At 34.6% G+C, this 15,056-nt stretch overlaps 1 protein-coding gene across 3 annotated transcripts in view; it reads right to left on the reverse strand.

Annotated features, from left to right (window-relative positions):
- Positions 1-379: 379 nt before the first annotated feature.
- Positions 380-15,056, reverse strand: part of DPY19L2 (dpy-19 like 2) — a 91,718-nt gene continuing 77,041 nt past the window's right edge. For 2 of the 3 annotated variants that reach the window (XM_027575070.2, XM_027575068.2), the window contains 4 exons: positions 14,342-14,516; positions 10,975-11,074; positions 9,334-9,459; positions 380-2,426 (listed from right to left, as the gene is read on the reverse strand). In XM_027575070.2, coding sequence (XP_027430871.1) covers positions 2,276-2,426; positions 9,334-9,459; positions 10,975-11,074; positions 14,342-14,516 — 552 coding nt within the window. In that variant the 3' untranslated portion in view covers positions 380-2,275. The remainder of the gene's footprint in view (positions 2,427-9,333; positions 9,460-10,974; positions 11,075-14,341; positions 14,517-15,056) is intronic. The other variant, XM_027575071.2, reaches the window with a different exon arrangement.

Consider the following 15,056-nt stretch of genomic DNA (forward strand, 5'->3'; position numbering starts at 1 on the left):
TCCAGGTGAAGAGACTGAAGCTCACAGTCATGCAACATGACGAAGCTTAATTAGCACAGTGCCTGGCATACAGTAAGTACTCAATAAATACCTTTTGAATGGATGGTAGGTAATACGCCCCGTAAATAGAAGTGCCAGGATTTAAAATTAGACCCATCTGGTTACAAAGCCCACACTATTTCCATCACAGTACACTGCCTTCTGTGTGAGATGATGCAGAATTGTTTTAAAATGGTTAAGAAAGATTTATTGCCGATGTAAACACAGTTAATAAATTCAGGGACTTGTGATTTCTAACTTCATATCAGAATTATTTCAATGTCCAAATGTATGCTTGGGAAAGGATGAGAAAAGACAGAAAACACACAGAGGATCTTCAAGGGTTTTTTTAATTTTCAGATATACATAGTACATGAAAGTAACACAATCCATATTAATACATTTTATCTGTATGGAATACTTAACTAGTTAATACTATTCTTCCCTTTTTGTTGTTGAATTCTACCAACTTCTTCAAAAACTATTTTTTACGACACCATGGAAAATGTGTTAATTTTATGAATGTTAGGTTTTATATCTTTTTTCCGTCTTTGCCCCACATACCAAAACAAATTATTTGAAAATGTTAAAATAAGTAAAACATGGCACGCTTTCTTAGCAGCTTTGCATCCTGTTAAAATATTTTACAACTATAAAAGTTGAAAATAATTTTAATTGTTTTCCTATGTGTAAATCCACATAAGTACACTTTTATAAAATATTTTATTAGCTAATACAGCTCTTCTTTAAAAAAAAATTCTACCAACTTCTTTAAAATATTTCCTATGAAAACATCATCCAGAATTTTAATTTTTATGAATGTTAGATGTTAAGTCTCCTTTCCTTCTTTGCCCCATACCTAGGCCCAAACAAATTACTTGAAAATACTGATAAAATGGGGCATGCTTTCTTAGATGTTTTGTATGCTGTATTAAAATATTTTACAATTATAAAAGTTGAAAAGTAATTTTATTGGTTTTCTTGAATATAATCTCCTACCTACTATACACAAACTAACCTATAGAATTAAGTCATTTTGTTTTCCCAAATGTGGAGGACCAAGAACATAAGGGAATTACAAAAACTCCGAGATGATTAATTTAGAGTAGACAGATATTAAAATAGTAGCATATTCACTGTCTCTCAAGCAGAGAAAGAGTGTTTATCTTTGCATTTGGCAACATCTTCAAGATAACTATTTCCCACTTTCAAAGCATTATTGTTGCATAGGTTTTATATTGGAGGAGGAGATTTATAAAACATCAGTTTCCTCATCCAAAAACAAAGGTAAATGAGGATTCAGAAATATGTTATTAATGAAAGATGATGATTAGAAAGATGGTAATCAGAAAGAAAGACTATGTCCAGTGAGTACAGGGCTATCAAGATGAAAAATGCCTTTGCTTCATTCAGGATCTAGGATCTAAAAATCTCATATGATAAATTTAGCTGGATTTTCTTTGCTGATTATGTTTTAACCCCCAAATTTGGTCATGTACCATAGCAATTTTTATTTTGCCTGGATGTTAAAAGAAAACCCACTGGATTACAAAGACAGATTAATAACCTGTTGAACTTCGGTTGGGAATTAATCAATAGAAAATACTTATCTGGTTGGGTAAATAAGTTTCAAGAGATTCAAAACATTACAAAATAAGTTGTTTTTGAAAATATTTAACTTGAAATGATAAAATATTAAAAGCTATTGAAGATCTTTCCCGAGGGCTAATAAAAGCAAACACAACCTTAATAGACACATGGTTACACACAAATTTCCTCACAGAGGTAAAGAAGTTGTGATTAGTATCAGGATTTTAAGGAAGTATCTTTTCAGAAACTGCATTAGTCTATTCTAAGTGGTTTAAAGAGTTTGAGCTGGTACATACTGGCAGTAGAGAAAATCTGAAGCACCCAGTTGAATACAAAAGGACTTAAATAATACCTTTCATTTATTGAATTTCATTGTTCTTTTACATATATTTTTTCTTTAGAACTTTTAAGATGGACATTTGGTTTATGCAGTATGAAATGATTTAATCATTTAAAGAACAAGCTTAATAAGGCTGACATTCAATGGAAAACAATGAAATAATTTACCTTTTAATAATCAGAATAACTTGAAACCATTTTTATTATCTTCTTTTTACGGGTCCCTTATTAAAGCTTGTGATTTTTATTAATGTAAATAAGGCAAAGTGATTGCTTTCTACACACAGTGTGATGGGTTATCTTGTTTTCAGTTAACCTTTAGTACTCTGTACATACTATTTTGAAATACTGTGGTGAAGTAAGGCCTCCCATCCTTGAGCAAGACGCTACATAAGGGAGGATTAGCTGTATTGGAAGGGTCTTCCACATCCCAAATTTCCAGCATACTGCAACCAGGCCTAAAAAAAAAAAAGGCACATATATATCCATATTAAAAATGCATTCATATACGAAGAGAATATATAAATTATAAAGTAGCTCTAAGATTTTTAGAGACTGTTTTTTTTTTAAGATTTTATTTATTTGAGAGTGAGAGAGAGAGAGAGAAAGAGATAGCAAGAGAGAGGCATGAGTGGGGAGGAGAGGGAGAAGCAGGCTCCCCGCTGAGCAGGAAGCCCGATGCAGGGCTCCATCCCAGGACCCAGAGATCATGACCTGAGCTGAAGGCAGATGCTTAACTGACTGGGCCACCCAGGCGTCCTGAGACTAATTTATTTAATAAAGATTTTATTTTATTTTTTTTTTAAGATTTTATTTATTTATTTGACGGAGACAGACACAGAGAGAGAGGGAACACAAGCAGGGGGAGCGGGAAAGGGAGAAGCAGGCTTCCCGTGGAGCGGGGAGTCTGATGCGGGGCTCAATCCCAGGACCCTGGGATCATGACCTGAGCCAAAGGCAGACGCTTAACAACTGAGCCACCCAGGCGCCCCTTAATAAAGATTTTAAAGTATCATTTCAAAAAATATAAGTTCAACACTTAAGGATAAAAATGAAATTAAGTATATGTTGCATTTTCATGTTCCACTTAACCAAATAACCAATATAGTATTAAACTTAACAGTAAAGGTCCAATATACATTCAGAAATACATATTTAAAAATTTATTTTCAAAATTAAATATACATAAATACATTTTCTAGGTGGTAACACCATCCAGACATAAGGCCCATGAGTAGTAGGAGACAAATTGAAGGAAAGCTACTCTAATTCCTGATGAATTTCACATTTGGGGGCTTCACCTAACTTAAATTAGCATGAAAACATATAGTCCAAGGCAAGGAAGGAAAGCTCTTGTTTGACAGATTTGTTCTCCTCCACCCTTTCCTATTTTGGGTGGCTATATGATTGGACTGACTGGCATACTAGTTCTCACTAGGGAATATCCTTGCAGTAGAGGCAGTAAAGGGAAGAAGTCAGGCAAAATTGGCTATTATTTTTAACAGCTATATTGAGGAATCATTTATGTACAATAAAATGCACCCATTTATGAGTAAAGTTTGATAAATACAGGGAAATGTCTATGGAGTGTGAGTGTGAGTACCACCATAACCGTAATACAGAAAATTCCCAGCACTGAAACAAGTCCCCTTGAGCCCTTCTGCAGTTGGTCCCCTCGCTCCAACTTAGCCCAGGCAAACACTGATCTTTCCACAATATAGTTTTGCCTTATCTAGAATATTCCAGATGTTTATACTCACTGCAGCTTTCATATGTTACATGATAACAATATCATCCCTTTTCCTTCAATCTATACATGTATTTGTATTTAAAATGCATGTCTTACAGCCGACACAGTTGGATTTTGCTTTTGTATTCAGTCTACCAATCTTTGCCTTTTGATTGGAGTGTTTTGTCCCTATTCAGATTTTTGATTACTGATATTGTTTGATTTAGGCTTTTTCCCCTTTTTTCTGTTTGTTTCCTCTTTTTTGATTGTTTCTCTTTCTTGACTTCTTTTATGTCAAGCAAAAAGTTTTACTATATCATCTATTTCATTTATTGGCTTATGCATTTTTTTTGCCTTTTTTTGTGTCGCTCTAGATATTAAAACAGGCATCTTCAATATATCACAATTTACTTAATATTAAACTCAGATTATTTCTAGACAATCATACATTTTATTTTCATTTATTCCCTTGCTTGTGCTATTGCTGTCTCATATATATATGACTTATAAACTCAAAAATATAATGTATCATCTTTGCTTTAACTAGTCACAGGGTTTTAAAAGATTTTCAGAGAATAAATATATATGTACATATAGTGATTAATATTTATCCACATTTTTACCATTTCCAGTGCATTTTAGCCTATCCTGTGTATCTGAATTTTGAATTATCATTTCAATGTCAGTTGACTTCTTTATGAAAAGAAGTCAGATGTTTATCATATCATTCTTCTCTTGCTTTTTTCAAGATTTTCTCTCTTCTCCTTGTTTTTCACCAGTTTGACTATGATGTACCATGGCGCGGATTTCCTTGGGTTAACCTAGCTGCGTTTGTTAACCTTAATTGGATCTCTAGGTTAATGGCTTTCAGTGAACAAGAAATTTTTAGCCAACATTTCTTCAGGTATTTTTTTTCTGCCATTTTTCTTTTCTTTCATTCTTCTGGTACTATATTACCCATATGTTGAACTACTTAATAACACACAGGTCTCTGTGGCTTTTGCTATTCTTCTTCAATCTTTTTGATCCCTGTTCTTTGGATTGGCTGCTTTTTCTTGATTTACCTTCAAGTCATTGATATTTTTCTGTTGTCATTTCAAATCTCTTGAGAATTTTAAAGAATTTTCCTTCATTTATTATACTTTTCAGTTCTAGAATTCCCGTTTTTTCCAGGGAGGATGCACTGATTTCACTATTGAGAATCATATCTTGTCCTTTATTGATATGTCTTCCTTTAGTTCTTTGAACATATTTTCCTTAATTCCTTGAATATAATCATAACAGCAGCTCTGCAGTCTTTCCCTGCTCAATCCTACATCTCAACCTATTTGAATCAGTTTCTACTAACTTTTTTCTTGAGTATTGGTCAGACTGTCCCATTTTTTTGCAGGTCTGGCGATTTTGAGTTGGAAACTAAACACTGGAGAAAATACCTGGCAGTGAGTCTGGAATCTGTTTTGTTCTTCTGATGACTGTTACTTTCTTGTTTCTGTTCTGGTAGAAAATTAACTTGTCTGGATCTCCTGTCTTGTGCAGCAGCTATCTCTGCTCATTTTTTTCAGATTCCAGCTACTTCTTTCTTTTAGCCCTGGGATTTTCATTGAGTTTTTATCAGCCAAGGATTTGGGCAGAGTTATATTTGGAAATCCATCTTCTCCATATTTCCCTTGCTTTGGGGGTTTTCCTCAGAATGTGTAGTTGCTTTGTTATCCCTTATTTCTGCCCTGACACCTTGAACCAGTAATGACTCTGCTTTCTGCTTCCTAGGGTGTGTGCAAGTTGGGAAATGTACATGGTGAAAAGCACAGGGAATTTGCAAATCTCACCAGAAGTTCTCTTTCAAGGATAGATATCTTGGGGCACCTGCATGGCTCAGTTGGTTAAGCACCTGACTCTTGGTTTCAGCTCAGGTCAAGATCTCAGGGTGGTGAGATTGAACCCTATGTTGGGCTCTGTGCTCAGTGCAGAGTCTGTTTGAGATTCTCTCCCTCTCCCTCCCCTTCTGTTCCTACCCCTGCTCATGCTCTAAAATACATAAATAAAATCTTTAAAAAATAAATAAATAAAATAAATAAAAAGGATAGATATCTTGCCCTAGTTTCCACCTGCCCTTTTCCCAAGTTCCCAGAGGTTTCCCACAGGCATGTGCAGAATAGGTTTTAGGCAGAATCTATATTCAGATTTTAGATTTTGGTCTTTCTGTAGTGCTCTTGCTTCTAAAATGTCCCCTTCAAATATCCAGCTGCTTTGCTACTCACAGCTCATCTGTCACCATCTGTCCCCTCAAGCCAGTGGGCTGTGATTTTCTGCTATAATAGAAGAAGGGAGGGGATGGTTTAGGAAGTGCTCTCAGGCAAGTTCACAAATTCAGAGAAGTCCTTCAAGAGCAAATGTTTCTAAGTTTCTCCCTGCTTTTATGTCATTTCCCAGAGACTTCAAGTGGTTGTTTTTAATACCATTAAACCTAACTTTGGATGCATCCTGTTAATTGAAGTATATGCATTTGGAACTATGTCCTTGCTTTAAGTAGTGCCACGGTAATTCTTAATTCCAGTTCCAATTCACGTAAGTCTCAATTAACATGACACTGAGTTCCATGGAACCATGCAAAGAAAAAATAATTTTGACATGCTCAAGTTTCAGTTAATATAGTACCACACAAAGTGAAGAGTGCCTGTGTTTTCACCCAGTTCTTATAACTGTAATCTCTGGGAGCAATAAGTCAAACTCTTCTTGCCAATATTAACTGAACTCCCTCCAAAACTGTTTCTTATGGGTCCTATGTTCAATTTCTTTGGGCCTTCGACAGACCAATAACTCCTAAATTCAGTTTGTCCAAACTATAAAATCCAATTAGCACTTTTCATTATTTTCTTTAACACAGCCTTAGGCCGTTAGGTAAGGAGTATGTAATACTTAATAGAACAGAGTTGTGGAGAAAAGTGGAAGAAGCCAATATTGTAAAAAGAATTGCCTTGAGAGACAATTTGCTATTCCTTCTTTAGAACTTATTCCTGGTGTCTCAGACGGCTATTAGTGATAGCTGTAGAATGATTTTCTAAGTCCCAGAATTTTAGAAGAATTCTTCTTTGCATAAATATTTATTTGTATATTTAGGGTAACTTTTTATTAGAGTACAATTACAGAAGTAAAAACACACAGATCTTAGTGTACAGTTCCATGAGTTTTCACAAATGCATACACTCATATAAAAAACATGCCAATCAAGATAGTGAACACTATCATTAAGAAAAAAAGTTCTTCAATCCCGTTCCAGAGGGTCTTTCCACCACCACCTCTACCCCCTGGTTCCACCACAGCCAACCACTATTCTGATTTCTGTTCCCATTAGTTTTGCATATTTTGAACTTCATAGAATGGAATCACATAGTATGTACTCTTCTGTGTTTGGCTTCTTTCATTCAGCATATTTTTGTGATTCATCCTTTCTTCACACATCAGTATTTTGTTCCTTTTTATTGCCTAGCAGCATTCCATTGTATGAATATACTATAATTTGTTTATTCAGTTTTCTCTTGATCATTGGATGTTTCCAGTTTGAGATATTATGAACATCCTCGATGGACAGCTTTTTTTATATCTCTTGTTTAAATTCCACAAGGAGTACAATTGCTGAGTAATAGGGCAAATATATACTTAAATTTTTATAAGAAGCCTCCAAATACTGCTCCAAAGTGGTTGTATCATTTTTATTCCCATTAGCAATGTAAGAGATTTCTAGTTAATCTGCATCTTTGACAATATCTGGCATTTCAGTTTTTAAGATTTCATCTGTTCTAGAGTATATGTTAGAGTATCCCATCGTGGTTTTAATTTGCATATCCCTGGACACTGACAATATGAAGCATCTTTTCATGTATTTACTAGTCATCACATATTTTCTTTCATGAAGTATATCTTCCCAAGTTTTTGTCCATTTTCAATTGTATTGTCAATTTATTATTAATTTGTAAAATTTCTTCATGTAAAATATGTATCTCTCCTTTATCAGACACGCACTTTACAAACATTTTCTTCCAGTCTGTAGATTCCCTTTTCATTTTCTTAACATCTTTTGAGGAAAAGATTTCAATTTTGATGTGTATGATTTATTGATTTTTTTTTAATGGTTAGTGTTCTGTGTTCCAAGAAATCTTTTAATTTTAGCTTTTACCTTTAGTTCTGTAATCCATGTCGAGTTAATTTTTGTGTATGGTGTAGTATGAGTCATGGTTCACTTTTTCTTCTGTACAGATATCCAGTTAGATCAGCAACATTGTTGAAAACACCTCTTTTTGCACTCAGGTAAAAAAAAAAATTATTTTTTAATTTCCTTTGTGGTTTTTTTTTCTTTGACCCATAAGTTATCCATAAGTTTATTGCCTAATTTCCAAGTATGTATGGATTTACCAGATATTTAGATGTCTAATTATTAATTTTTAATTTAATTCTGTATGACTTCAAATCTTTTAAGCATACTGAAGCAATTTTTATGGCCCAGCGTATGTTTTCTCTTGGTGAAAATTCCATGTACCCTTTAAAAAAATGTATATGCTGCAGAATGTATTTTTCTGTACTGTTCTATAAGAGTAATTAGGTCAGGTTATTTGATACTGTTTGATGTTTCTATCTTTTAATCCTTACACTCTTTTTATCTAATTTTCTCAGTAATAAAAGGAAAGTTAACATTCCCAACTATCATTGAAAATTTGCTTATTTTTTCTTTATATTCTGCACATTTTTACTTTGTGCACTTTGAAGCTCTGTTTAGATATGCACATTTTAGAACTGTTATATATTTTTGATGAATTAATCCTTTTGTCATTATAAAATGTCCATCTTTATTTGTGGTAATACACCTTGATTTGAAGTCTACTTTGTCTTAATAAATTTTAAAATAATATAATGTACACACACATCAACATTATGATGTTCTTGTTTCTTCTTTTACAAGATGCCATTTCTTCCTCGATATATTAGGTATTAAAATTACATATTAAAATTAGCCACTAGAACTTATGAACATCACTTTTCCAAAATGTTTTATGATCTAATTCCTAACTATCCATATGAGAAATGAAAATTCTTAATGTTCGACTTAATACAACTAAGAACCTCTTAGGTCAAGGAGTCTAAAAAAAAGGCCTCAAGATATCCATTAACCATTTTAGAATTTTGTGATTTTTCAGAAATTAAAAATTATGGTTAGGAATGTTTAAATTACTATGACTTCTTGAGTTACCTGAAACTTTTCTCATAAATCTTGTAACTTCAATGTTATCCAGTTGTAGTAAAAAAAATGCTAATGTTTCACACTGCTGTAAATTCAAATCTGTATTTCATACATCTAATACAAATTATCATAAGAATTTGAAAAAGTATGAAGGAAAGCAACATTATTTGTTAAATTAAAATGAAAAAATCTGGGAGCTAAAATACACTATAGTTTCTTGAAATTAGATTCTACTTAAATGATACTTTCCTACATGAAATAATTTTAAATAAAATACTAGAATAATATTTTAATGGAATTTATTTAGAATAAAAATTCTTAAAGAATCACAACTATTGTAATAAAGTAAAACAGTTGTTGCTTAAAGATATTCCATATCATATAGCATAGGGCTCATACTCACTTAGTTCTCACAACACACCATGCCTCTTCTAAAATGTAATAATTCACATGTAACTCCAACAATTTATCTCTCACTTCTTTTGCAGATTTTCGACTATATGTGGAATAAACTATTTTTGTCCGGGCCCTTTACATTCAAAACACAAGTTAAAAATTTTTTTAATAAGTCATAATAGAATGGACTAAAGAAATTTTGCTAGTAAATTAAAATCTCAACACTCACTGGATGGAGCACTGGATGGAGCATTCATATATATGACCTCAAGCAGCATGAATTGTTTTGGGGATAGCATAGATTATTTTTGGAGAGAAGTTTCCACCTTCCTACTTATACTTGGCATGTGCTAAAACTTACAGTGGTTTGAATTTTATATGTACTGCTTGTTAGTGTTTACCAGAACAGACAGACATAAACTGGTTTAGACTCTAGACCTGGGTAGCAGGATAAGAGTTCAGGATATAAATTTGCTTTGCATATGCATAAAATTAATCTGCTCACAGAACACATTCAGATAAAGGTGAACAGAGTAGAAACAGATTTTGGTAGATAATTTCACCTATTGAAATTACCCAAAAAGCATATGAATTGAAGTTGAAATGTAGCAAATCATACATTCAGACAGAGGGCATCTAGTGTAGCAGTCAGGAAGCTTGACAAACAGGATTAGTCACCAAAGTACGGTACAGCTGACAAGTTGGTCCTAAATACGAGTTTTTATGAAATCCTGAATAATTACCATTTATGCATTGGATATTTCTTTTCTTTAACTTATTTTATTTAAGTTCAATTAGTTAACATATAGTGTATCATTTGTTTCAGATGTAGAGTTCAGTTATTCATCCGCTGCATATAACACCCAGTGCTCAGTACATCACGTGCCCTCCTTAACATCCGTCACCCAGTGCCCCTAACCCCCACCCAGCACTGGCCATTTCTTAAAATTTCAAACATATAAGATGTTCAATGTCCAAAACCAGATATAAAGCTTTAAATGATTTAAAATTTTACCTCTAATAATAGGCCAAAGATGCATTAACAGGAAAAGATTACCCTGACAATGACTAAAATGATTAAAATAATTTTTAAAGGTATTTAAAGAAAACAAAGCTTGCATACCTCAATGAAAACCAGAGTTCTCATAACTAGCTAGCAAAACACACCCTAAATTTTCATAAAAGCATGTAATATAGCTAATGTCATCTACTTTTTCTGTTAGAAAATGTTAGTTATAGGCCACAAGTAAGATAGATAATGGTTTCTTAAATCAGGGGAGGGGCTTGTGGGGTTCAGAGCAGGGGCCGGCAAACTATGGCCCTGGGCCAGATCCATCCCATCTCCTAGTACTAGTACTCAGCAGTTCTACTGGAACAAACAGACATACACAGCTTCATCATAAATACGTGACATTTGCACTTTGAGAAAAACTAGCTCTTTTTTTTTCATTTTTCAGAGGTTTATTAAGCTTCCTTTAGAGTCGAAAGGTACAAATTACGATTTCTGGAAGGTTATTATATATTTTTAAACTTCCAGCATGAATATGAAGATGAGAGTGTGTGTGTGCATATGTAAATTTTTTGCTATTCTTAGGAGTCAATATAAGTTGTAAGCATGTCTGGTTGAAATATTCAATCAGTTGCCAACCTCAAGTCTGCATCCTCGTAATGTGGGTGATTCACAATGGGGTGAAGAGTAGACAGCTTGACACTGGCCATCGTAGGCATGGCACCTGCAAAAACAGCATCTGAAAAACAAGGATATATTCCTTAGTGACATATTTTAAAGAAAACCAAAGATCATTACTTATCTATAATATTTGAACTCAAATTAAGAAAGACGAAATACATTTAAATAACCACCATTGGCATTATTCTTTTTCTTTGTTCAATATTGTCTACTATGACAGCTGGCTTCTGTTATCTCTGTGCCAGGAACTGTGTTAAATAAGTATACTAGGATTAAACAATTTAATTTGCACAGCTTTATGAAGTGGGTTCTATGTTACTCTTACTTTGTAAATAAGGAAACTGAGAGCCAACAAAGTAAGTGACTTGTCCAAGACTACACACCTAGGCGGCACCAGAACCGACCCTCAGCCACTTCAGTACAACTTCCTGCCATGTTCAAGCTCAATGTAAAAGACAATACTACAAAAACACATATGACCAGAAAGAATTATAAAACTTCATATCTTGTTCTAATAATTTAAAATGCCAAGAACTGAGAGACTGTTACAAAGGGCAAGTCTAATGCTACATCTTTTATGGTGAAACTGTGTAGTATCTTGGAAGACAAAAATGTTTACTTACCCTCTGGCACTTCTCTATAATAAACTATTATATAGTTTTGAAGGTCATTATCATTTTTTAAAAGATTTTATTTATTTATTCATGAGAGACAGAGAGAGAGAGAGAGAAGCAGGCTCCCAAGGAGCAGGGAGCCCGATGTGGGACTCGATCCCAGAAGCCTGGGATCATGACCTGAGCCGAAGGCAGATGCCCAAACATCTGAGCCACCCAGACACCCAGGTCATTATCATTTTTAGTCAGCATAGGAAAATTACAAATAAGAACAAGGCATGTCATTCAGATCTACCATAAATAACTGAATGTCTACTTGCAAATTAAGTATTCTAAATGTAACTTCAAATGAAAATCTTTACATATGATTGAAATTTGAAGATATGTAAGCCAATCAGTATAGAAATATGTATTTACTATCACAAGGTTCAGTAATTAATGATGAAAAGCTCTTAGGCTAGTGCAGTGGTTCTCAACCAGACGTGATTTTATTTCCTAGGGATATATATGGTCAATTTCTGGAGACATTTTTGATTGGCACACTGTGGGGGAGAGAGGAGCTGTTGGCAACTTGTGGGTTGAGGGAAGGGATGCTGCTAAATATTCTTCAATGCACAGGCTAGTCCCTAAATGTCAATAGTGCCAAGGCTGAGAAAATGTGGGTTAGAGGGACCCAAAGCCCAGGGACACAGTTATCAGGAAGAAAGTATGTGGGTCTGTCCAGCAAAAGCAGGACTCACTGAAGAGAAACCATCTATGGCAGAGAGAAGGGGAGAAATACTCTGCACAGTCTTCACTCTTTTTTTTTTTTTTAAAGATTTTATTTATTTATTCGACAGATAGAGAGACAGCACAAGCAGGCAGAGTGGCAGGCAGAGGGAGAGGGAGAAGCAGGCTCTCCGCTGAGCAGGGAGCCAGACGTGGGGCTCGATCCCAGGATCCAGGGATCATGACCTGAGCCGAAGGCAGCCACTTAACCGACTGAGCCACCCAGGCGCCCCTGCACAGTCTTCACTCTTGATGGTGAGATAAATATGAACAAGATGGGGAAAGAATAGGATACTTTCCTAAGTTTACTGAAGTCTCCACATACACTCTACCAAATGTATTAGAAAATGTATATCCTTTTGACTTGACAGAGCCTCACTAATACATGACTTGGTAAGTAGACCATGGGCTGGATTTCAGTTTCCCCTTGTCCTCTCAACTGAGCACCCTTATGCAGTACACAAACTATACAACCCTGCATGGGGGACCTGAACACAAGCATTAGTCTCACCCATACTAAAGAACATCATGCTGCTTTTATTTTTTTTAATTAAATTTATTTTATTTTATTTTTGAGAGCGAGAGAGAGAGAGAGAGCGCGCACACAAGTAGGGGCAGGAGCAGAGGGAGAAGCAGGCTCCCCGTAGAGCCAGGAGCCCAACATGGGACTCAATCCCAGGACCCTGGGATCATGACCTGAGCGGAAGACAGACACTTAACCAACTGAGCCACCAGACCCCATCATGCGGCTTTTAATAAACATGTGGTAACCACGAGGGAAGTCATAATAGAAGGATGAAAAAGATTTATAAGAAAATCGAAGAAGAGGTGTCTAAAACTGAAGTAGGAGGAGTTTGTGGGAGTTGTCTTAGGATAAGTTGCCAAATGTAGGCCCTCTCTGCCAGGAACCCAAGACAAACACACTGGAACAAAGACAGAAGCAAGAAAAGATTCTAAAAGTAGGTACCTCATAAAGTTTGGAAAAAATAACTGGTAAGGGGTAAGGGAGAGTAAAGGGAGCACCCACGCCTTATACTCCTATAGGGAAAAATTCACCAGAGGATTAATTTTAAAATTCTGATTAAACTGGTCTGGCAGCTGTAAGTGATGAGGAACTGTCACTTCTGAAAACCTGATATCTGAGTTGAGGCTTATAAAAGTTTACCTTAACAATGGCTAATTAATAAAATGGTGACTATCAAATAAGCAAATGAGGAAATCACCCCCAAGGAGTCACAGGATAAATTTAAATAAGCCACAGTGAAGAACTTGTGCCACAGAAAATTACTAAATTTCAAAAATAGTCTTGGGCAAGATTATGGATTACTTATAGAAAATACTGTAGAATATACTTATTCTCTGGAAAGATTTTTTAAAAAATGAAATAAATATCTGCTTCAAGTGGTTTTGGATAAAGACAGGAAGAAAAAAAGGTAAGCTAAAATGATATTTTGGAGTATTTACAAGTAGAATTTATACTCATCTCTTTGAAATGATTTAGTGAAGAAAATAGAGTATCTGAGGTTTTAACTCGTCTTGTGTGCAAATGGTTTTACAGAGTTGGATGAGAGAGCACTGACTGAAGTTATAGAAAGGGCATTGTTGACCTCCCCATGGTCAAAAGTATCTTCTCCAGTGGTCTGTTCACAGGTGTGAAATTTTGTTATTGAAGATTTGTCATTGTTAGGGTTAAAATACGATAATGATCTCAGCATTACAGTACATAACTATGAACAATCATTAATTCCTCATGTTAATTAAAATTCTTGACAATTATCTAGGAGGCATCTAAAGAGGGCACAAAATTGTTTTTTGAAAAGGTTTGACTCGGTGGACACTGCAATTAGCATGCTCAAAATCTGTGAGTGAATAAATGACTGCATGTGTCTGTTTCTACATTTCTATAAATACCTAGCTATACACAGAACTAAAGAGCTACATACCTGGTCTGGTATTATATTTGATCCATTGTATCAGTTCTTCCTGAGGCAAATTATTAAAGTCTCCTATTATGCTCCATTGATTATGGAGGTTTGCACAACCTTGTATTGACATCACTGTTAGAATGCCAAAGATAACATTCTCAAAGTGAACTCTGCAAAAAAGCCATCCAAAGAGCTGAAATGAAAGAAACCATTTATTTTTAATTCTTATATCAAGAGTGCTATAAGGCCAATAATGAACTCTTACCTTGCTACTTAAACCAAGGTGGATTATCATTTGATACTATCAATGCACTAATAATATAATATAACTGTGGTCACCTATTGTTTAAAAATAGTACATATTTTGGAATTATAGGGCCTAGTAAAAATGGAACTTTCTTTATCCTCAAAAGACTAAAGGAAGAAGCACACCTCATCCTTCTAGTACTGATTTACTAACAAGGATTAAGGTTAGCAAATCACAAAAATGTGAAACATCCTAGAGCTAAATCCTGTAATATCTGGCTTTAATGGACATCTAAAATAACTATGGAAACCCCACTAGCAGTAACACATATATTCCTATCAGGAAAATGAACATTATGATATTCTAACACAAGACTCTTTTCATCAAAACTAAGTAAGGTGTTTCTAGAAGTACATTGGTCCCCAAATTCTAGCTTCTTTGTCTAGCTCTTTTGTATAGCAATGGTAAGAGAATGCCAGAACTGAC

Source organism: Zalophus californianus, chromosome 12, assembly GCF_009762305.2.
Source record: "Zalophus californianus isolate mZalCal1 chromosome 12, mZalCal1.pri.v2, whole genome shotgun sequence".
Classification (NCBI taxonomy): Eukaryota; Metazoa; Chordata; class Mammalia; order Carnivora; family Otariidae; genus Zalophus; species Zalophus californianus.